At 37.0% G+C, this 24,286-nt stretch overlaps 1 protein-coding gene across 1 annotated transcript; it reads left to right on the forward strand.

Moving 5' to 3' along the window:
- The first annotated feature begins 12,199 nt into the window (after positions 1-12,199).
- LOC146133106 (phytanoyl-CoA dioxygenase, peroxisomal-like) lies at positions 12,200-23,494 on the forward strand. Its single transcript, XM_083396719.1, has 7 exons — positions 12,200-12,308; positions 12,380-12,571; positions 14,333-14,470; positions 14,541-14,622; positions 19,243-19,424; positions 21,882-22,031; positions 22,273-23,494. The coding sequence occupies exons 1-7, from the start codon at positions 12,276-12,278 to the stop codon at positions 22,459-22,461; spliced, it is 966 nt and encodes a 321-aa protein (XP_083252845.1). The 5' UTR covers positions 12,200-12,275; the 3' UTR covers positions 22,462-23,494.
- The last annotated feature ends 792 nt before the right edge of the window (positions 23,495-24,286 follow it).

Genomic DNA, 24,286 nt, shown 5'->3' on the forward strand with positions numbered 1-24,286 from the left:
TTAACCAACAATTGTGTTAGAAATATGTTAAAACAATTGTGAATCAGGCGGGCCTCAGACCTTATTTTACACTTGAAAACGAGTTTAATTACATTTAAGGAGGCAGTAAAGTGTTCGCGCAAAGCGCGAAAAAGAGCGTTTGTTTGGTTACTAATGAATAGTGTCATATAACTACTTTAAGAAAACGCGATACCCTTTATAGTTAATGTAGTCAGTGAATGTTACTATATTTAAGTAAGGACGCAGCTGGTTCCACGGCGCAACGGTAAAGAAGCGCTTATCTATTTCAAAGCATCAAAACGTTAACAAATCAGACGTCGAATGATTCGCGCAAAAGCGCAAAAACTGATTTCGCGCAAATCGCAGAAAAATGCTTATTGTTTCAAAAACAGTTCAAAAACAGAGTAGTAAGATAAGCCTAATATAGTAAACGAAACAGAAGCCTACACTGAAAGTTAATTGACAAGCTTCAGGGTTTCGTTGTCCCTGTGACTTTCGAATATTTTAACTTTATTCCGTCACAGGAGTTTTTGGATTGCAAAAAAGGTTAACGCAACTAGCCCCCCTGGAAAATATCACCGGGGGCATAGGCGCCGAGTTTTACAAAAAATGCAAGGTGGCGACCGTAAATTATGACGTCACGTTTTGTGACGTCACTAATGTGTGCATAACAGTACAATATAAAGGCCATACATTAACTGCCAACAATTCTGTGTTTGACGTCATAAACAAAGCACTAACTGAAACAAGTTGCAGTTTCGACATGTTTTGTTGCTTTTATGCTAGCATGCTTGTTTAAAAGCAAAACTGTTGCTATTTTTTTTTCAGATTTTACGATGTTTCGTATTATACCGCTACAGACAAATCAAAATATCCACGGTGGCAGCCGCCGTGCTTTAAAACCCAAGGTGGCTGGACTTATTTTCCAGTACATTTGAAACCAAGCGTCTCTGTGAGCCACATAACTTTTATCTTAATGTGCCGCACTTGGCCCGCGGACCGCAGGTTGCACACCCCTGCGGCCAGATTGGAAACTTTGGATATTGCGCGGGGGATATGTTTTGCAGCTGAAAAAATGCGCGGCTGAAAATAAAATTTCGACTTGAACTTGCGCGGCTGAAAATAAACCATCAGGCTACCGAAAGTTGTAAATTGCGAATTTATATTAAACTTACAACGTTCATAGAATACTTAAATCACAGCGCAATTTTTGGTTGGTGTGCGGGCGTAGTGCGCAGGTGAATATTTAAAAAGTTGGATAGTATAGCATTTAATATGCAATATTACTCGAAATTGTCTAATTTTACGTCACTAAACACGTGACCGTTGTCCACTGATGCGTGACCAAATCGCCGAAGTATGCGTTTTGGCGTTTCGCAGGTGATTCTATGTGATGCATTATATTATATATGTCTTATAAACTAGCTTTAAAAAATGTTATGCAACTTCAGTATGCGGCCCGCCATTTTTTTTTTGTGCTTGTTAAGTTTCATACAGAAGTTTGCGCGGCTGAAGTTTTGCGCGTTTGCTCGAGTCAGATTTGCGCGGCTGAACACATTTTCTATAAAATGCGCGGCTGTGACCGCGGCTGAAAGTTCTACATAAAATAAATAAATCCCCCGCGCAGGCCAAACTTTCCAACCTGGCCCTGCGGTACAACATTCGTACGATAACTTTAAACAAGACAAACAGGCGAAGTAATTTAATTAAAAAGGAAACACGTTCGATTGATTCTGTTGCATTTATTTGGCACTAATACAGCTGTTCATAAAGCTTCGCTCATTTCATTCCGATAGTTCATTCCGTTCCGACAGTTCATTCTATTCCGACAGTTCATTCTGTTCCTACAGCTTCGTTCATTTCACTCCGACAGTTCATTCTATTCCGACAGTTCATTCTGTTCCTACAGCTTCGTTCATTTCATTCCGACAGTTCATTCTGTTCCTACAGCGTCATTCATTCCATTCCGACAGTTCATTCTATTCCGACAGTTAATTCTGTTCCTACAGCTTCGTTCATTTCATTCCGACAGTTCATTCTGCTCCTACAGCGTCATTCATTCCATTCCGACAGTTCATTCGGTTTCTACAGCTTCGTTCATTTCATTCCGACAGTTTATTGTGTTCATACAGCTTCGTTCATTTCATTCCGACAGTTCATTCTATTCCGACAGTTAATTCTATTCCGACAGTTAATTCTGTTCCTACAGCTTCGTTCATTTCATTCCGACAGTTCATTCTGCTCCTACAGCGTCATTCATTCCATTCCGACAGTTCATTCGGTTTCTACAGCTTCGTTCATTTCATTCCGACAGTTTATTGTGTTCATACAGCTTCGTTCATTTCATTCCGACAGTTCATTCTGTTCCTACAGCGTCATTCATTCCATTCCGACAGTTCATTCTATTCCGACAGTTAATTCTGTTCCTACAGCTTCGTTCATTTCATTCCGACAGTTCATTCTGCTCTTACAGCGTCATTCATTCCATTCCGACAGTTCATTCTATTCCGACAGTTCATTCTGTTCCTACAGCTTCGTTCATTTCATTTCGACAGTTCATTCTGTTCCTACAGCTTCGTTCATTTCATTCCGAGAGTTCATTCTGTTCCTACAGCTTCGTTCATTTCATTCCGACAGTTTATTGTGTTCATACAGCTTCGTTCATTTCATTCCGACAGTTCATTCTGCTCCTGCAGCGTAATTCATTCCATTCCGACAGTTCATTCGGTTTCTACAGCTTCGTTCATTTCATTCCGACAGTTTATTGTGTTCATACAGCTTCGTTCATTTCATTCCGACAGTTCATTCTGCTCTTACAGCGTCATTCATTCCATTCCGACAGTTCATTCTATTCCGACAGTTCATTCTGTTCCTACAGCTTCGTTCATTTCATTTCGACAGTTCATTCTGTTCCTACAGCTTTGTTCGTTTCATTCCGACAGTTCATTCTGTTCCTACAGCGTCATTCATTCCATTCCGACAGTTCATTCTGCTCCTACAGCGTCATTCATTCCATTCCGACAGTTCATTCTATTCCGACAGTTCATTCTGTTCCTGCAGCTTCGTTCATTTCATTCCGACTGTTCATTCTGCTCCTGCAGCGTAATTCATTCCATTCCGACAGTTCATTCTATTCCGACAGTTCATTCTGTTCCTACAGCTTCGTTCATTTCATTCCGACAGTTCATTCTGTTCCTACAGCTTCGTTCATTTCATTCCGACAGTTTATTGTGTTCATACAGCTTCGTTCATTTCATTCCGACAGTTCATTCTGCTCCTGCAGCGTAATTCATTCCATTCCGACAGTTCATTCTATTCCGACAGTTAATTCTGTTCCTACAGCGTCATTAATTCTATTCCGACAGTTCATTCTATTGCGACAGTTCATTCCGTTCCGACCATTCATCAAATTAGTTTCGGCCCTATTCATTCCATTCCGACAATTCCGACCATTCCGTAAATTAGTGAGCGTTCCGACTATTCCGACCATTCATCATTCCGTAAATTAGTGTTACCCAGTAAAACTACATTTATTATTTAATAAAATACCTGGCCCACCCACACGTAAATAATGTGCGTTGTGACCGGCGCCTAGACGAGTCTGCACATTTCTTGGTTATACAGTTTACTTTTATAGCATTTAACGATATTAGTTCGAAATTTAATTAAAGCCCTAAAACGCACGCGCAACGCTGCAGTTGCACACAAAAAAGCACGTTTTCTGAGCCTTCATTATCGCAAACTAAACTCGCATAAACTGGGAACGCCGATGCTAACATAAGGGGTCATACGAAACACAAATGTTCTTTCCGATTGTTTCCATGTTCGACAAGTATGATAGATCTTGAACGTCACAATATGGGTTAGGTTTGATGTAACAACAAATTTTATGCGGTACTTTTTTATGTGCTTTCACAATGTAGAATTTTAAACTTACTCCAGCTTCTGTAGATGTTGCGTTTTATCGTTAATATTAACGTAACTCTATGTGCAATGTATAGTTTTGGAAATGGGATTCTAAGGTTTGGTTTAAAAAACTTGTTCGAAGAAAAAAATAAATCTGTTTTTTTTTAACTATTAGATAACTTTTTTACATTGTTTCATCAAACGTTTTTAAACGTTTTATATAATACGTTAGAATTTTACATTTGTATAACATTTGCTCTATCCATTTAAAGCCTTAATTAAAAGACAATTTTCTTACAACGTTTCAGTCAAACGTTTAAAAAATGTTCTTTGTTAACATCAATATATGGTTTCGGTTTCACGCAACAAAAACGTTCTTTCAAAACGTAATATATTTTCAAGAAACAACAACCCAACTTTTTTGACTGAAAACGTCCTGCGAGCGTCGGCATGTTACGCTTATTACGACAACGTCTATTTTACGACTTTTGTGACGGTATTTAAACGTCATATATAATACGTTATATTTTTACCCTTGTATAACATTTACTCTTTTCTTTTCAAGCCTTAACTAGTGGACAACTTTCTTACAACGTTTCAGTCAAACGTTTAAAAAACGTTGTTTGTTAACATCAAAATATAGGCTGGGTTTCACGCAACAAAAACGTTTTTTTTTCAAGTTATATTTTTTTGTCTAAAAACGTCTTGAGAACGTATAAATGTTAAGGTTATCATGAAAACGTTTATTGTACGACTTTTATAACATTATTTTGACGTTATATTTAATACGTTAAAATTTGACCTATTTAAAACATTTACTTCATTATTTTTCCAGCAATAACCAACAGACAACCTTCTTACAACGTTTCGAATGTCGTAACAACGTTGCGTGTTTGCTGGGCTTAGTCCTGTTTTCCAGAGTGGTGTCTTGGATAGCTATAGGTTAGCAGGGACTTTGGTAAACAAGAAAACAACGTCAAACGAGACCATGCTTTCATCTTCTTGTGTTTAAAGACTAGTAGCCTAGCCTAATTTCTTTAACTAAATCAATTGAAGTTTCTGACGTAATATTTAATTTGTTTTAAAAAAGGAGATAAAATTAAAGAAACGTTTAGTTATGTGGGGGATCCAATGAATGAAACCATAACCTAATCGTGATTTCAGGTTTATTTATTTTGGGTAACCCGTAAGAGATGGCGATGTGGCGTCAGAGATTTTAAAAAGGTTCAATTCGTAGTTGTTTACCTTCTATTCTTTCTTCAGTCGTTACATGTTAGCCTATACCTGTTCAACAGGACAAATATGTGTCCTATTGTCTGCCAACATCTTGTGAAGTTTATGGTCGTAATCAGTTTTATCCATAATAACTGTTACATTACTTTATTTGTCTGCCCATTAAATTACCAAACCTGTGTTATATTTAAGCCCTTTCAAGGCTCGCTTGTCGACCGGTGGAAGGGTGGGTTCGATTGTTCTATAGGATTTTAAACCTCAAATAACTTTACCTTTCGGAGGGCAATCGCCAGGGCCCTCGTTCGATTAAGGTTAAAATTTGTTGAGTCGGTACCTTGGCAGGTGTTACGGCAAAATTTAAGCCCCGAGAGAGGGGACGTTCGTCTGAGATGGAGAGCTGTGTGTTAGACAAATGTGTGACCCAATTATTAACGTAACTCCGATAGATGGGTCTTTCATTTTTCGTTTTTGTAATTTTTTGTCGTGCTGTTTTCTGTACTTTTGATAGAGATTTTTCCGAATGATTTCCGCGTAAATAATACATTTTTGCAGTTTGTCCTGCGAAATAGAGTTAAAAAGGTCAATAAATGCCTCATCCATACTTTCCTTGCTGGTTCTAGCCCACATATGCGATGCTGGGATTTTAAGTATCGTAACCCGTTCTTCCGAGTTAGAGCTTAGGCTAATTGGTTGTTATCCGGACTTTAACGTGACATTGTTTGCAGCAGAAACGGAAAGACGTAAAATTGTTGGACGGAGGGCATGGGCATGACTAGTCGGTCCGCTCAATCCGGAGGTGCGAAAACTCTATTTCAGAAAGTAGCGGATTACAGAACTTACAGAACGCGAAAAGTCGTGTTGCGAGAGGGTTAAAGCGCAGTTGGCCTTATTTTCGTCGTAGGCAGCTTCTCCCAGTCTTCACATTTGAGGATTAATCGGAGTTATGGAGTCCGAATAGGTTTATATCAAAAGTCCGTTTCGACTGCAAGGGATGCGGTTTGACTCCTCTTCGCCGTAGGCAGTTTCCAGCTCCGGAATTCCGCGTAGCGTAGTATAATACACTGTACTTTTGTTAAGGTCGACCCTGGAACGACTTAAGTTGTTTAGGATATTGTAACGTGCGGTGAGGTTCCCAGATGGTGAGGCATTAATTTTTTCAAGCCACGATTTTCTTTAACAATCACAAAAATGGTATCGTAGGCTACTATTAAAAATAAAAAAAACTAGCGGCATGCTTTCACGTTTATTAGAAAAATGAAAAAAATTTAGGGAGGTGAGGGGCTGGGCAAAAAGTTTAAACTCTTGTTGTTTAGCTTTTGCCATTGTATGACCTGCGTATCGAACACAAATAAATACGCTAGCAAACCGTTTCGAGCAGCAACTAACTGAGTTTTAGCGCAATACTCAAAAACCATTCAGAGCAAAAACAAAATGACTAAAAAGTAGTAGCCTAAAACTACATCAATAAGTATAGCGAATTTAATAATAACTAAATCTTTTATGACGTAACAGTGCATGACAATTGAAGTTCTGGCATGCCTGTGATCGACTTTGTGGTACTGCTTATAATGCTACAAAACAAATATTATCAAGAGTACAATATTTATAAATTTTTAGGGGGTTATGGCCTCTGCGGCCCCCTGGCTGAGCCTATGACAGTCACACTCACTCCTTTTTTCATCTCTTTGAAAGTTGCGTGTTAGATTTTTGTCCAGTCGTCTGATGCAAACCGTTTAAATGTGAAACAGATTTGCCTTTATTTATGACTCTAACTTTAGATTATGTGAAAGTGTAAATTTTCCTCCATTTTAGTTAAATTTTATAAAAAAACAAACAATCCTTTACACTGCAAGAAGTCAATGTAGAAAGGTTAAGGTTTCATAGCTGGGACGTCACATTTAAGGCATGCATCAAATCCTAGCTAAATCGTTCATCGTGTTTTCCGAGAGAATTGGGAAAGAAAAAGACACGCATAATACAGTACACTTCTATGATCTGAAGAGAGGCATAGCTTGGCAGTTTGGCACTGCCTCACTTCGCGTATTCAATGATTTTGACGGCGTGAACGCATGATATGAATAACGCAACAGAAATTGGAAAAAATAAAGCACACTTTAGGTATTGAAACGTCAAATTTGCGGGATAGGGAGGGTGGACTACAGGAATTCATACAAATTAAACCACCCGAAAACATGCAATGTCTACTATACTTTAGCAAATAATATATATTCTGTGATAACCATCTCTTTAATATACGTTTTGCTTTGTCAGATGTTGGCAGGAGAGGCAGACTCATCTGCCTCCCCTGACCGCACGTCCCTGGTCACATAGCGACATAACGTGAGGATATTGGGCGTCGACATCCGACCTTTGGCTTGTTGCATCTCGCTTTGGACGTCTACGTACAATCGATGTAGCGCTTGTCATGCGACAATAATGGGATCCATTGTGTATGCGCAATGTGCAGGACTTAGGCAACAATGGAGAACGAAAACAAAGTAACAGGTCAAAAAAACAACGCTTCGGCTACCACTCCGTTAAATCAACGGGAGCGTAGAACAGGATGCAACGGAAAACTAGCTGCTACAGGAAATTGAGCAGAGTCCTGCAGGCTCGATGCGCTGTGAAACGCGACTTAAAACGTTGAGGACAACATGCACTTCTAGCCGAGGGACGATATTTCGTGCTCTGCACTTCGGTGCAACGGGACAACCTCACCAGCTGTAAGACGTGGATATACTTTGAAAACTTGTGTAAAAATCAAGCTTGGTAATACTGAACACTCCTTTTTATTAATGCTTGTGTACAGGTTTTTTTAAGGTTTGGTTTGGGTGACCGCTAAGTTAGTTTTAAGAGACCGCAAGTGTTTCATTTAAATACCAAAAAATAGCCATATTTGCTTAAACGAATTATTTATTAGGCTACTGGCAGTGCACAATCACAGAACAAATTTTCCAGGTTCTATCTCATGCAACAAAACAGATTCGCAATCCCGTTTCCATCTGCCAGCTTCCATTTCTTCGTTGTTTGCAGATTCCAACGCCTTCCATGCTCGCACTGTCACTGTTCGTCGGTCCTTTGTTTTTTGCCACTTCTCAGCTATATTTTGTGCATCATCGCCAGTGAGCTGCTCCGGACCGTTCATCGCAATGTTGATTAGAGCATTCAGGGTGATATCTAGTAGCCTATTTCGTTGCTTGGTTTTAACACGACATAGAGTCGAAAATCCTCGCTCTGGCCAGGCGGTTGCTAAAGGAATTGACAATGCAATGCAGCAAAGTCGATGCAGCTCTGGAAACATTTGCTGGAATAGTACGTTGTCTCGAGCAATTTTGCTGCAGACATCACCGGGATCTTGGCAGAACTCAAATTCTGGCATTGTCATTCTATCTTTCAACGTTTGATAGTCATTTAGTACTTTCAAGGTTTGTTCAGCAGGAACAATGTCAAATCTTTCGGAATCTCATTAGCATCAAAGATTCGAAAAGCAGAGAGTACCTCAGGCTCAGGGAAACGTTCTTTGAGATTACAGAGCAGTGCCTCACAGTATGTTTCTGTGGTGAATCGGAGCAGTTTAAAATCATCTTCAAGAAGCGTATTTTAAGATCTTGGTAAAATATTTGAAATCTTCTCTCAGTCAAGTTTTAGGCTGTTTAAAACCTGATCTGAATTGGCAATGCTCCTAATCTATTTTTTGCATATTGAAAGTGCCGACTGAATGTGAAAAAAAGGAAAACTACCTTTTTGAAACAACAATGATAACTTGTTGAGATGTACCAAAGCAGCATTCAGCAAGTAAAGGGAGAAAAGAAAGCGTTTGAAGCAAATTAAATGAAGAATACCAACTGCTGTGCAATCTTTCTTCTCGGTAGCAAAATATTGGAGTGTAGCGTGTACAGCAGGCAGTTCTGCTTTCATTGCGATTGCAGCCTGACCATGAGATAGCCAGCGAGTACGGCAGGCTTTAACTAATTTTCGCGCAGACGAATCAACATCAACAGTTTGCATTTCTTGTAGTTTTGCGGTCTTGAGCGGCGAAATTAAAAAGTACTTCCACGTCTGGACTAAGCCACGTTCGCAATCCTGGATGTGTTGTAGCTCCTTTACCGTGTCCGTACATGCCAAGGCTAAGCGATGCGCATGGCAGTGCACTGTGTATAGGTAATCGGATTTTGCGCTGTCAATTTCTGTGAGAGGGAATTTCGGCGGCCTATCATTGCAGCAGCTCAATCGCATGCAATAGCGACATGTTTACCCACATCAAGACTGTAGTCAGCAGCGACCTCTTTCCAGAGTCGGAATAGGTTGGCAGCGGTTGCCCCGCGAGCGTCTATCCGACGGATATCCAAAAATGCAATTGCCTGGCGTCCCTTTTTATTGACGTACTGAGCAAATGTAATATATTGCTGCAAAGTAGCAATATCGGTTGTCTCGTCGACCGACCATGGTAGCCCAGCATAGGCTTTGCTTGACATCAGCAATGATGCGATCAGTCAGATGGTCGGAGATGAGCAAAATAAACTCCGTCACTGCTGTTGAACAGGTATGTCGCAGGTCACGAAGCCGGTCATTGTGACCAATGCGGTCAACCAGTGTTTGCAAGGAAGCAACTTTTCGATTCGCTACTTCCTCTTTCAGTACCCAGTAAATTAGGTGTACTCTCTCAGCCACTGTTTTGGTTTTATTTAATACACGATCTTGATACTTTGTGTGAAATAGCGAGACACGTTGGTTCTGTTCCAGTTTAACTGCTTGCTGGTGTTGCTCCGAGCTCAGATGCATATCCAGACGAGAGGGGCGCTGAGGTCTGGCGGGTACGCTGGTGTAAACATTAGCAAACTTGCCTCGGCCAGTGATAGCTACTGGATGCTTAGAGCAAAGCAAACATATTATGCCTCCGTCAGCATGGAGGGTGAATTAACACGTTCATTCGTAGAGCATCATCAAAACCTTTCAGTTTAATCCACGATTGAAATATCTTGTTGGATGGTGCAGCTGGAACAGTCGTCGACGATGCAACAGGAAGAGTCGACTGTCATTTTCAGCAGAATTGCGGTCATTCAGTAAAACACAATCAGAACTTGTGGTGCTGTTGGTTTATCAGAGGATAAGCGTTTACGCTGCGACATTTTCACCTGAAATAACTCACAAAAACTTCAAATTTTTAAGTTAAAAAATAGAAAGAGTATTTAAGAAATAGTCTATTCTAAATTTTATCGCAAAAACAATATTTCTATCTCAAAAATGCTCAAGATAGCGACTGTCACGTCTTCCTTTTCTTTTACCAGGAAAGAGATCGCTGATCAATTAACGACTGAATAGTTCTACTTCCGAGATCGCTGATTAAAATCTTTAGAGAACTGGCAAAAAAGGCGATGTAATCTACAATAGCACTTGCAAATAACGCATTAAAACTTGATAGCAACTGTCAGCACTTCAACGTATTTCTTAATTTCTGTCCTTCCTCTCTTTTACACTCAAAATATGCCGCCTTATATAATGCCAAAAATATTCTCCTACCTACGAGAAGCTATGGTTAAGTTACGCCACAAACAATTGTTAAAACTAAACGTCAGGTTGAGTAAATACGTTTATGACATCATAAGCTTCATAATATTCAGTTTAAGTCAGAGAAGAGTCCAGAAGGAATAGAATTAACTAGAATCTAGGTTTCGCAAGAAAAGCAATTATTACGTTATTATTTCTGATTTCAAAGGTTACTTTAGGACAAACATTAATCTCTAAAGATGCGGTACAAACCTAGGCATTTAAACTACATACAATCAACGCAACTCAAAATGAATTATTCGACAAGGCACAGCTTAAATGATTGTGACAGCGACCAAACAGCCTGCCCAACACGGCCGCCAAACAAGTTTGCTGCACAATCAAACAAAGTGTGCTTGTTGGCTTCTGCTTGTTATGTTTCCACACGTAAAAACTGATTATTATGCGCAATAAATCAGAAATAAACATTAACGAGTATCGAAGGTGCACTTCTTATGTGAATAACTCTTTGATTCAGCTGTTAGCTGTACCTCCACTTATTCTTTTTTTCCGGACGTGAACTATTGATCGTAGGCTATATTGGTATTATCGACAAGACATAGCGAGAAACAACCATTACTTTTCTAATGTAGTTGCAAGTCCAGATTTTGGGAAACCGCTGGAGAAATTTGGGGGACCGTTTCGGTACTCCAAAACACCTTGAAAAAACACTGCTTGTGTATTCAATGACGATAGCGAACGTACAATTTTCGCGCGGTACAAAGCCAAAGCAGTGTATAATGTTTAATCACATTTTCTATTACAATAACATATACCTTACTTTATACGGGAAAAAACAATTAAAATTTTATTAGAACATTGAATTTGAAGCAAAAGCAGCCTAATTTTGGCATTTGTATGCCTCATTTTGGCGCCCCTGTACCTTGGCGCCCGGGGACACCGGTACCGCCCTCCCTTAGCTACGCCCCTGGATAGGTATTGTTAAAAAATATGTACAGACTTATTAAATAGGGATTTCCCCGTACTCGTTCCACTTTGCTTCTCTCGTAGTTAAGCTTGGTCCATTTAGGTTTTGAGTCACGGTTGTCAGATATGTGGCTAATTTTGGCAATTTTACCTAATTTCAGAGGTCCTTTTCGATGTTGATAGTTAAAAACACAATTATATTTCTATCTATTACATTTTTGGCTGACTTTTTACACTGACACTAAGTAACTATATTTTTTAAATATTTGTCAAAGATGTGTAATTAGCAACTGTTTTATTAACCTGGAAACATTAAAATAAGTTATGAAAAACAACTTGAATATAAGTTTTTAGGAGGTTAAAAACAAGCTTTTTAAATAATAAAAATATTTTTCAATTTTAATAATACTATTTTTTTTTTCATTTTATTATGTTTTTAGTCACCTAAAATACTTTCAATCAATAAAAAAGACTAAAAAATTAGCCAATTATTAAGCATGCCTTACCACGAAACTGGCTATTTTTTACTCAAGCATGCCTAAAATGCTTTAAATGGTCTACTGAATATCTTCCTAACTCACCTCTTAGGATTCCCCTAAGTAAATAGTTTGTATTTAGAATATAAATTGTAGTTCTTCTAAAAAAACTGCTTTCCAAAAAACATGGATCGACTGCAAGTGATTAAAAAACACTTGGTAAGGATAATGTCTATTAAATTAAACTTTCCAAACACAATTAATACAAATAACTAAAGTTTGTTTTGCAGACTATTAACTATACATCTTCAAGTTATACTCATCACCAGAAGTTGAAATATACCTTGGATGGGATAGGTGTTCTTAGTTCTGAAGACAGGGCATTTTATGAGAAAAATGGCTTCTTTGTGGTCAAAAATTTAATACCGAAGGAGGACATTGAGAAGTACAGAAAACGATTTAAACAAATTTGCTGCAAGGAGGTATAAAATGTTATAACTAGAATCCCCCATATAAGGACCGATCATTAAAAAGGACAAGTCAAAAATGCTACATTAAGGGAGCAAATTTTTTTAAAGGCAAAAATCGCAAGTCAAATTTGAAAATTTCAAACTCAACTATTTAAAGATAAGCATGTCTAAACTATACAATGGTTTTCCATTTCTACCAAAGCAAAAATGGAAACTAACCATACACTAGAAACCAATAAAATATATTTTTCTAAAATTATTTGACATTTTTTATTTTTTGTCCTTGTGTCTTCTTCGTTTGTATAGTATACATATTCTTTGCTAGCGTTCTAAAAAAAAACGATTCAAAAAGGTTTAATTACAGTGTTTTATTTTCTAAATGCTATTTATAAACCATCAGTGTCCTCTGTTCTCCTGTCACAAGTAGGGTGGGAGAGGTTTGTAAAAGAGTATTGACTTAATCTCCAGAGCCATAAACACTTACCTAATGCCTCCAGTTTCATAACCAGACACATATCAAATGTCTCTGGCTCCAACTCCGTAGCTGATTTTTTTTCAAAGTGGCTTCACGAAAGACTAAGTTAAGTTGCATTTGCCACTTTTTATTCAATTTAATTATGTGGGGAATTAGTTACAATATATTAGTTTACCCTTAGTGACAACGGCAATAATTTGCAAAACAATTTGTTAACATGATTGTAATTTAAAAAAAATAACAAAATGATTGAAATCAAAATATAAAAAAATAGCATGTTGTTGCAAAAAGTCACTTTTTTCCCAACATTATAATTTCGCTTCTCCAAATGGCCAAGATAAAATATGCCTTTTTGAAAGGTGGCTTATTTTGACATTTTGGAGCGATCAGTGTAAGTTAACCATTTTCAAACTGTTGTCACAAGATATTTTTTGTTTGTAATGACTACTACGTGTTCAAATCCAAAACTTTGTCTAATTCAGTGGTTCTTAACCTTTTCAAACATGCCAAACTTCCCAGATGTTTTAAAAACTTTTGATGAACTGAACAACAAGCATTTGATGAACCAAAAAACACGCATGAACATGGATTTGTCAGTTTGGCAAAAGAAGCTAAAATATATTCCTTGTATTTCAAAAAGGTTTATTTGTCTGGTTCAAATTGGCAAATATTTTAATTTGAAGGTCCGAAACACATATATCACACTTCTCACAGTGATATTTAAAATTATATGTGCACAAAGTAAACACAGATTTGCACTTAGAACTTTTTTGAGGGGCACAAAATAGGCTAAAACTTGGACTAATTTGCATAATTTTTATATTATTAGAGATATGGTTTAACACTACATAGTTATAAATTGTTGGATAGGCAAATATCTAACTGATAAATCATAGAATGTAAACAGAAAAATATTTTAATTTCCAAGCTGGTGAGAAAATAAAGAAAATGAAAAAAAGAAAATACCCCTTGCCAAGGCAGTATAGTTCCTTGTGTTTATGTGTCCTACCACAAAAATGGATAATTAATGGAATGCAAGCCACACCTCAATGAATTAACAATCTACAGAACTAATAACCGTTTGGTTTTATAAGTAAAAGCAATTGAAAGGTGTGCATTTCAAAAATCACTTTAGCTTCTTTGAACCCCTAAAATGGCTTCAACCAACCCAATGTGTTTAAACTTAGTTAAGACATTTTTTGTTGTTCAGTACCGTGACACTCTGGTGCACTTCTTCCAAGAAAGAAGCTCTTTAAATTTACATTTCTTATATTTGTAAACAACAAATATTTTTTAAGGTCACTGTTCCTGGACTCACAACTATGAGAGATGTTGCAAACTGTAAATCTGAATTCAACCCTGATGAAACATCAATAAACAAAATTCAGGACTTTATGCTTGACCCGGTCTTGTTTCAATACTGTAAAGATCCTAATGTGAGTTAATATGTTTTCATTTTTTTCAAGATGCTCATCGGATGGTTAATACTAATTATTATCATTTTAGATTGTAAAGTATGTTGAAGCATTTACTGGCAAAGACATAATGGCCATGCATACCATGCTAATCAACAAACCTCCAGATCTTGGTAAATAATAATAAAAACTTGACTGACTTTGACTGTATGTAGTTTTAAAATAAGTTAAATTATATTCTTAAATTCTGCCTTAAAATGTATTATGATGTTTTATTCTTAAAGTATTGTTTATTTGAGAAGCCCAAATCACAAAAAGGTATAAGCATTTTTCTTGTTTCAAATAGCATTACTCACAAATATTCATATTGCAAAAACAATATAAATTCACACAAACTGCAAGAAGTCCACCCAGACACTAGCCTGTCACATAAAAAATTTGTACTAAAGAGAAAATTAGGGGTTAATTTTGTGGCTTATCTGAGATTCTAAAAAAATACAGAAAACATGCTATGCTATGTACATGGACCTTGAGCTAAAAGAATATGTTTTTTTTGCATTTACATATTAAATTTGACAAAAAAAAATTTAAGCATTGTATTAGAGCTCATCTTTCTAGGGTTTGGTAGTAAGCAAGTTTAAGCAAGAGTAAAACAACAGTGGATGAAGCAGTGTTGTAAAAAGTTATTTCAAATGACTTTGTACCTAAGTCCCAGCCAGTCACATAAGTCAAAATTCAAGTCACAGCGTTGGCATTAAAACTTAATATTGAACTTCTAAAAATGTTCCATTCTTGTCAATATTTTAACGCAAATACAATAAAACCAAAACAAATAGCAAGTTAACATGTATTAAATTTTATAATTGGCTTGAATAAACCACATTTACTAAAAAGTATTTAATTAAAGAACCTTGATGTAAGTTGTGTCATTTTTAAAAAAAAGTCATGTAATTTGTCTAAATGACCTAAATTTTATTTATCCAAAATACTTAGTCAATTCAGTTTAAAACAAAGACTGTAGTGCACATAAGTCAAGTCATTACAATACTGGTACATCGTACGTTTGTTCTTTGAATGAACTGTACTAGTGCATCTTACGTTATAAAGTGAGAAAAACACCAAAAAATGGAGAGAAAATGAGAGTTCAAAGGCAATACAATATTACAGTTGTAGAGTGATAAAAAGCTTGTAAAAATAAATTTGCGAGAAACATGTGTTATTTAAATTAGCCACACCTCTACTCCTGAGTATTTGTGTCACAAGTCTACGATTTAAGTCGTATGTGGGTCGAGATTGTACACCCCGCTGTATTGACTAAACGCTATATTGAAGAAAACTTGGCAAATGCGTGGTGTTAATTTATTTCTTTAGTCACAGCCCATGTTGGAAAAAGACGAAAGGCCAACAAATTGAAATGATGCAAACGTGATTGAGCTGCGTAACCTACCGAGGCTTATGTGACTAATCATTAACGAACTGTTCATTAGTCCAAACTCCAACAACATATCGCAATTCCAACGTTGTTCTGCGCAAATTCATTTAAAATGTTCAACGTCCATATGACAACATTATTTACAGTACAAATGTTTTGTCGCTGGCTATAGGCTACACTCCTTTGATAAAAAATGTTGCACAAAAATTAGGGAAACTATTTAGTGCCGTTACACCCATATATTTTGTATGTTTGTTTTGATTTGCCAACTTAATCTAGTATACATAAAGCATTGCTTTATTTCGCAGTTCGCACTATTTTGCGGTTTACAGATGTACATAACACGAGAGTATAACGGCCCTATTTACGTTAAATGTAGCCAACCTAGATAAACGATCAATTTCTCTAATACTTTTCTAATTTTCTTGTGACCATAGGCTAGCGCGGCAAGGAGTCGATCATTTAAAATACAATGTCCGCCAAATTAGTCTAGTTCAGGGGTCGGCAACCTTTCGTATGCAGGGTGCCAGTTTTTGAATAATTTCAGAATATCAACAACTCGCGTGCCAAACATTTTAGGTTTGGTTTTGTACATGCAACCAGAGCGCCGGGGTAGGTTAAAAACAACCCTAGTCCGACTCCGTCTAATTGTGCAATTTCATCTAGTCCCCAAGTCCGGCCCAGACAATATGTATTTCAACGATTTACGTAAATAAAATAATAAGAAGGACATTCATCAATCCCCCATAGGTGTCATGGAAAATATGTCACCATATGTTATTCCACCTTAACAATTTACAGTTTGCTGCCTTGTGCTTTATCTGTTTCGAAATTTGGTGCTGCTCATGTTTTGGTGCTGTTGGTGCTGCTCGGTCGAGTACCGAGTCCGACTCCGCAGCCCTGCTGTGATCTGACATCTAATTTACGAATGATCTGATATCTAATTTACGTATCTTGGGAAACGTTAGCGCTAGTGTTATAATATTAATGTTAATGATATGACAGTGATGTAGTGGTTGCACTTTCTTAAAGTGATGCAACATTCGCGTTAAATCATACGTGTCCTGAAAAATAATTTTGCGTGCCAGAGGTTGCCGACCCTGGTCTAGTTAATGCATAGCTGTGATGTCGATGGCCTTTGCCAATGTTTTTCGTAATTCATCTTGGTCGAAAAACTGTGAGCCGCGGCCTAAACGTGGCCCTTTTAGCCATTTATAGTAAGCCGAGTGTTTTTAATATTTTAATTTTATCGTTGGATAGTGTGCTGCATGAGAGCCGTAGTATATTCATTGTAGGCTATTGTATTTTAAAAGTTGTTGTGGCTGGAGTTTTCACAGGGCTAACTGGCCACGCCCCCTCCGAAATTATACTTTTAGCCAAGTTTACTATTAAAATATATCTTTGTCTCGCTTCGCGCAAACTTTTATACGTTTTACTCGATTATATTCAGCCCGAAAGGAGCTATACATTCTATGACTTCGAGCTATTAGGCCTATTCGTTTTTATTAAATCTATTTAGCCCAAAGGCGCTATGTCTACCACATGGCATGTTGTGCCGTGTTACTTTTAAATTCTCCAAGTATGTGTAATCTCTGTTAAATTAGACTATATACTCCGTTATTTTGCGCACTAGTTCGTTTAAGGACAATAGATTAATTGTGTTATAACGTCACTTTCTAAAATACTCATAGTCCTCTTCCCAAACAAAATCCTGAATCCGCCCCATTGCCGGAGTGAGCCTTTAATAACTCAAAAGTATTTTGGGCCGCGACAAAAAGTCGCTTTGTGATCTCGACTGAATATGTTCGTGACTCCCAAACAAAGAAAGTCTGCTCCGCCTCTCCCGGCAGATTATGCAAAACCGGATTATTTAGGAACCATCGGCACTTATGCGCTAATAGACCGAAAACTTCAATTATTTTTAGGGGTGCGCTATAAATGAGATAAATCGAAAGGATACGCAGCTTAAAAGATATAAGAATACGTGGAATAGAGTTACATCTATCAGTCGCCTAACGTTTGGCCTATATCAAAAATTATGTGAAAAATGGCAATATATGTACGCCCCTAAAGTTTCACAACATGGCTAGCACTACACGTTTGCCAAATTAAAATTTTTATAGTATGTTTCATGTTTTTTTTGTGGCCTTCGAAGAGCACCTACAGTCGTATATTGTAAACAGCAGACAAATAATGTCCTATATTGTTCGTCCATGATTGTTTCTAAAGATCATGGGTCGACTGAATACTTCCCCACAATGTCAGGAGACCTTGTAGGGTTTAACAGAATAAATAAAGCACCAGACACATGAAGTGGCGTTAATTATTTTCGCCAAATCGAGGCCGATACTTATAACTGAAAAGAAGTATGTTAACTTCAACATGTATTACCTTATACGACTCGTATTAAGGTGCACATCGACTACCGTAATATTCAAAACAAATATAATTGCGGTGTCAAACCGTTATCGAGTTGGGTTACTGAACAGGCATTAACACAAATGGTCTCGAGCAGTGTTTCCTCTAAGGTGCGCAACTGCGCAATTGCGCAGCCACACCTGACAAATTGCGCAGTAAAATTTGCTTTTGCGCACTTAAATCATTCTCAAACTAAAACCACAAATCTTCACAAAAAAAAAATCTTCATTGATGTTTGTAGCTAAAAGCAAGTAAATAATTCAAATTCGCATTGACGATTGTGAATTACTTTGTCTAATCGGTTTTATCTTCCATGGTGTGTATCGGATTTTTTTTCGCGCGATCGCATTGTTTTCCATATCCTTGTTTCATGTCGTAACGTTTTGTGACGTCATCTTTAAAATTTTCTCTCCTCGCCCCAATACAAAAAACATTCATCCGCCGCGGGCCCCTGCCAACGCAGCCTTTAAATATTCTTGCGCACCACAAAAATATTCTTGCGCACTTCAAGAAATATTTGCGCAGTAGAAATTTTTTTTAGAGGGAACATTGGTCTCGAACGTAATAAAAACCGACAATGCGCGCTGGTATTGTACCATTGCCGACTGCCGTGTATGTTCGCTAATTTTGAAAAGATTTTGCGCTGTTATATCATGACCTTTACATTTTTTCGGTCAAAATGTCTTCACCCGTGAAGTTAATAGCGGTCACTGAGCACGTGAAATTTCCGATTGCCAAGGGCGCTACGCTCGGATGAGCACGCATTTCTCCTAGCTAACTAAGAGACAATCTACTCAATATATATATCAAATAAACTTATGAAAATAGTATAGCTTTTATAACGTGCATAGTAGAGCGAATAAATAAACTATACATCAATCTACGTGGTTTATAATAAACATCCTTTTCTAAAATAAAAATATTTGCCATAAAATGCTTTTAGGACGGAAGACGTCTCGACATCCACTGCATCAAGACTTGCATTATTTTCCATTTCGGCCAGCCGACCGAATTGTTGCCTCATGGACGGCCTTGGAACATGTGGATAGGCGAAATGGTTGCCTTGTTGTGTTGCCAGGTTCACACAAAGGCCATCTTCTACAACACGACTATCCTGAATGGGAGGTAATTATTATTATTCAAATTCGCGCAGTAAAATATTTTCGTCCAGCGAATATTAGTGCCGAAAAGTTATTGCTTGTTTGTCAGTAAAAAAAAATTCCTGAAGATTCCCTTTAGTGCAGACCTGGGCAACATACGGCCCGCCAAGCAGTTTAATCCGGCCTGCGGCTTATTTTCAATAAAATACATAGGCTAAGCGAAAACCAGGGCAAGTTGACAGATCTTGTCAAGACCCCGCCAAATTCGACTTTTAGCCTGTTCTAAAAGCTAAAACGGAAATTCTTTTCGCGCTTTGCGCGAATCTCTTCTGTGTTGCTCGTATGTTCCACGCGATTTTTTGGCAACTTCACAGACAAATAGCGTCCTCTGCTCAGTGGCACTCTCTCCAACGAAAGTTTAACAAATTTAGCCTAATATTTAAAATATATATAAATATTAAGCTAAGTTTGCTAAACTTTGTAACACATCGGTAACTTAAAGTTTTAAAAAAGAAGAAAAAACATATAGGTAAGTTTTTCGTACGAAATTTTCACGTATTTTAATCTTAAGTTTTGGGTCAACGCGCTCCACAACTTAATAAACGCTAGTATATCAAGCAATATACATTTTTAGTCGGTGCTCAATGCTTCACGTACCATCAAAATCTAAAATAAAGTTTGCATTTTCAAAATTGCACATTTTTCGTTTTTTAAATTGCACATTTTCGCACAACTCTAAACGTAATAACAAATTGGTTGATCATTTGTTTTACACCGTCAGAGTATGACGTCATATGGTATTATTTTAAATCCTATATTTGACACGGACCGCCACAATATTTTAGGTTTCTCATGCGGGCCGCGGCTAAAAATAATTGCCCACCCCTGCTTTAGTGTGAACTTGGCTGTACTAACAGAATGTATCAAGAATTGGTGTATGCTTGTTTCTCGACTCGCTCCTCTCTGAGCCTTTGTAGCTCAGTTGGTAGAGCGACGGTCCCGGTATGAGCGGAGGTCGTGAATTGAAACCTCTTGGTAGGATAGTTCGTTTTCTAGCCTGCCCTGCTTGCATCATTGATCGAACAGAATAAGTGAGGCTATGATGGCTTTCAGTGTACTATTATTGGAGTCATATAACAGAGAATGTGAGAAACTGGCGTGACATCAAATTTTACTTTTTTTAGATAGGCTTCAATAGTCACCAAATTGGCCTTACAAAAAATGCCATATCTCCAAACATAAAATTATTCCAGTGCAATTCAATAACAATTTTGAGCACATGAAACCGTGGGTTACATGGACTGATGAATTGACATTAAATCACTCCGGCAGTTTTGAAAAACCAAAATAACACCAAACTGAGATATAAAAATTGTATATTTTTTGAAGGGAAACTTGATTGACCACATGAATTGGCATACATCTTTAACATAAAAATATAACACGAGCTGCTTTTATAAAAGACAATCTAATTCCACGTAAAGTTAGTTCATAGTTAGTTTTTAAATTTGTCAAGTAAAGTAACGGTAGCATTTCTAAGTGAGTTTGGTCTTGCTTACCTCTCGTTTTTATAGAGGATATTTAAGGCGTGCTGTTCAGTTTTCTGAATGGTCATTTTTAACTATTTTTTACTTAAAATGTATTATTAATCCAAATAAGACTTAAGTCCGCCAGAATAGGACTTACACGACCAGAACACCTCTTAAGTAACCTCAACTGCGCCCCTAACTTGGTTAGTAACTACTACAATAATTTTAGCCCTATCCAACCTTAACCCAACCACAAGGGCACACAGTCTGGTGCCAAAACGCAGCGCCTAAACTTCGATGACAGAACGGTCAATGCCACAACGGCAGGGCCATTCAGCCCATCGTAATCTTATTCGGTTGAGTTTATAACAGGTTTAGGTCTTATTCTGAGTTTTTGTGTTATTGCTTTGTACATATTATTGTGTATTTTATTTTATTATATCATTGGTCATCATAATATAGTATATAAATAATTTTGCTTTAGATATTGTTGTTTTATAGGTCTTATTGTGTGTTCCCTTCGGCACATCTCTGTTCAGATTGGTCTGGGTCTGACATGTAACATGTGCAGATAGTAATTAAACGAAAATTAAAAAGTTAATATTCTCGCAGAATCACCTATAAAAACCTTACGCGGACTTAATGAGTCAACGGACTCGGGGTTAACAACCGCTGTCGACTGCCGTATATGCTCGCCAGATGTAATAGAGCTGAGTTAAAGATATGTTTGCTAAAGTCGATGAAGTTTTTACAACTGAAGGTTTATAATGGGAAAGTCACTTGTTTGATACCACAATTGAAATATGATTTTTTTTTTAAAGTAGAGTCTAGAGTCTAGACATATCTATTTATCAAATTATTTGGCAAGTAATGTTATCATCTGTAGATAAAAATATGTGATTCAGCCAATATTTAGCTTCTTACCGAATATTTTTGGCAATTCTGTTTGACAGGGCGGAGTAAACAAGATGTACCACGGCGTTCGTGACTTTAATGAAAACTCGCCCAGGGTACACCTTGAGATGGAGGCGGGAGATACAGTCTTCTTCCATCCTATTTTAATCCATGGATCTGGTGCAAATGTTACCGATCATTTCAGAAAGGTGACCTCATAAAACCAATTAGAAATGTTGAAGAATATGGATTAAAACAACCAATGTGTTGTACTTTAATAAATACTTTGTTTTGATAATATTTTGTCCTCGATTAAGTAATGCCATTTTACTTATTTTATTGCATTTTACCGTTTAAGTATTTTAAGTACATGCTTCAAAAGATTCGAACAGCTGATAATATGTTTATTTGTAATTAATTGTAATTAATTTATTATGATATTATTCTCAGGCTATTTCATGCCACTATGCCAGTAGCTATTGTCATTACATCGATGTTAAAGGAACGATCCAGGAGGAAATCGAGAAAGAAGTAAGTCAGGTTGCGAAGAGGCGTGTAGGAGGTGACGTTACCTTTGATTTGAAGGACATTTGGAGATTTAAGGCCCAGCTTGTTCAAGGAGAAAGAGTCGAGTTGTAACTTATGTTAAGAAGATGTTGAATTACTTGCTTATATATTTATAATTGACGTGCTTGCAATATCGTTCCTCCAATTTTCACACGTAGTTTGCAATTGACTCTTTGTTGTGAAATTTAAAAATTCATTGATGGCTGTTTATTTTTGTCTTGTGTATCCAACGTTTAACCGATTTTGCAGCTGTTTTCGAGCATATTGTCATCAATCGGTTTATACGTATTCGAATTTAAGGTGGTGCATCCAATTGGTTGGTGGTATACAGCTAAAGCCCTTTTTCCTGATATACGTTTTTGAAAACGAAAGTAATTCTTGCCAATTTTTAATTTCGTGTCATGTTTGCGGCGATTTTTGTTTGGGTGTTTTTATGTAGCCCTCATGTCAATTCGTGTTTTCCGTTATTTGTGAAGGTCCCAGCAAGGATGATAGGTCCTCCCTCTATATAAACACTAGTTATACATTTGTGTTTGATATAGCCTACGATCATGGTTTCCGATGTTAATTCGTTGTTTAAAGTCAAGGTCACTAAACCCTAACTATAATGTAATCAATTATAAGACAAAATTAAATTATATAAACAGGAATTACTGCGATTGTCTGTTTTGCTTCAACAACACTTACTTGTTTTTAATTAAAAAAAAATCTTGTTAACACCTTTATGAAATTAAATTTTAAGTGCAATTAGGCGTATGTTGGCATCGAGAGTTTATAGGTATTCATAAACTCTTAGAAACTATATTTTAACTATAAATCAGTTTTTAAGAACTAAATATTGTTCTTTTTTTCTGTAATATTTTCTAATGCGCGTTTTTATTTTATTTACATTCGTTTTGGGTTTGTTTTTGTACGTCCCTTGTATACATAATTTATTCTTAATTGAAAACTGTTTAATGTATTTGTGCCTCTTGAGATATTTGTTGGTTTTACTGCATTTCTTTTAATTTGAACTTTTAGCCTGTGAATCTCGTGGTTTCCAAGTGCTGATTTTATAAACCTTATGCAAGTTCACAGTGATACTAATTACTTTTTGCTGCTTCTGTGATCGACTGAATGAAATTTATGATAGCTTGCTAGTTTGATATACATAAACCGTTAAATATGTAGTACATTAATTTAACCCAGATACAAACATTATGGGTAATCTGTAGCGTACCTATTAAGCTTGTGATGATCTTAGGAGACTTGGATGATGTCTGAGCTTATTAGGCAACCAATTAGCCAAGATAACCTCGAATCTGAAAAACAGTCAAGGCTAGTGTTAAGCTTTATTTTGTGGCGGACTATTTTCAGTAAAGAAAAATCGATTCGGCTGCAACGTTGGGCATTTACATCCATATACCGTAACTAACAGAGCCAGCAGTTTACATTTGTCTGGTGCCCAAGAAAATAAAATTGCTAAATCAATTGTAATTCACAGTCATTACAATCACCCCATCCGTCAGAAATCAGTGCAGTTCTAAGCAAAAAGGTCTACGACAATCAGTGCATTCAAAGGATCAAAAAGTCCGACTTTTAGGTCTTGGACAATGCACTGATTTGCATTAACAAATGTGCATAAGAAGATTAAGTTTAACAATACTTGACCCACCCAAACGCTAACCAGCGCCCTAACCCAAATAATGTGCGATAATTTAATAATTATAACGCTTCAGGCCCCAATACCTCAATTTGTGACGTAATAATCTTAAATACAATGGACGAGAAACCATCCGAGTTTGGGCTTTTTCCCCCAGCATTTAAAGAATTATTAAAATAACGTACATTATTTGGGTTAGGATTCAGGTTAGCGTTAGGGTTTAGGTGGGTCAAGTGTTATTAATCCTATCTCATA

The sequence above is a fragment of the Ascidiella aspersa genome, chromosome 9 (genome assembly GCF_963924565.1).
Source record: "Ascidiella aspersa chromosome 9, kaAscAspe10.2, whole genome shotgun sequence".
Taxonomy (NCBI): Eukaryota; Metazoa; Chordata; class Ascidiacea; order Phlebobranchia; family Ascidiidae; genus Ascidiella; species Ascidiella aspersa.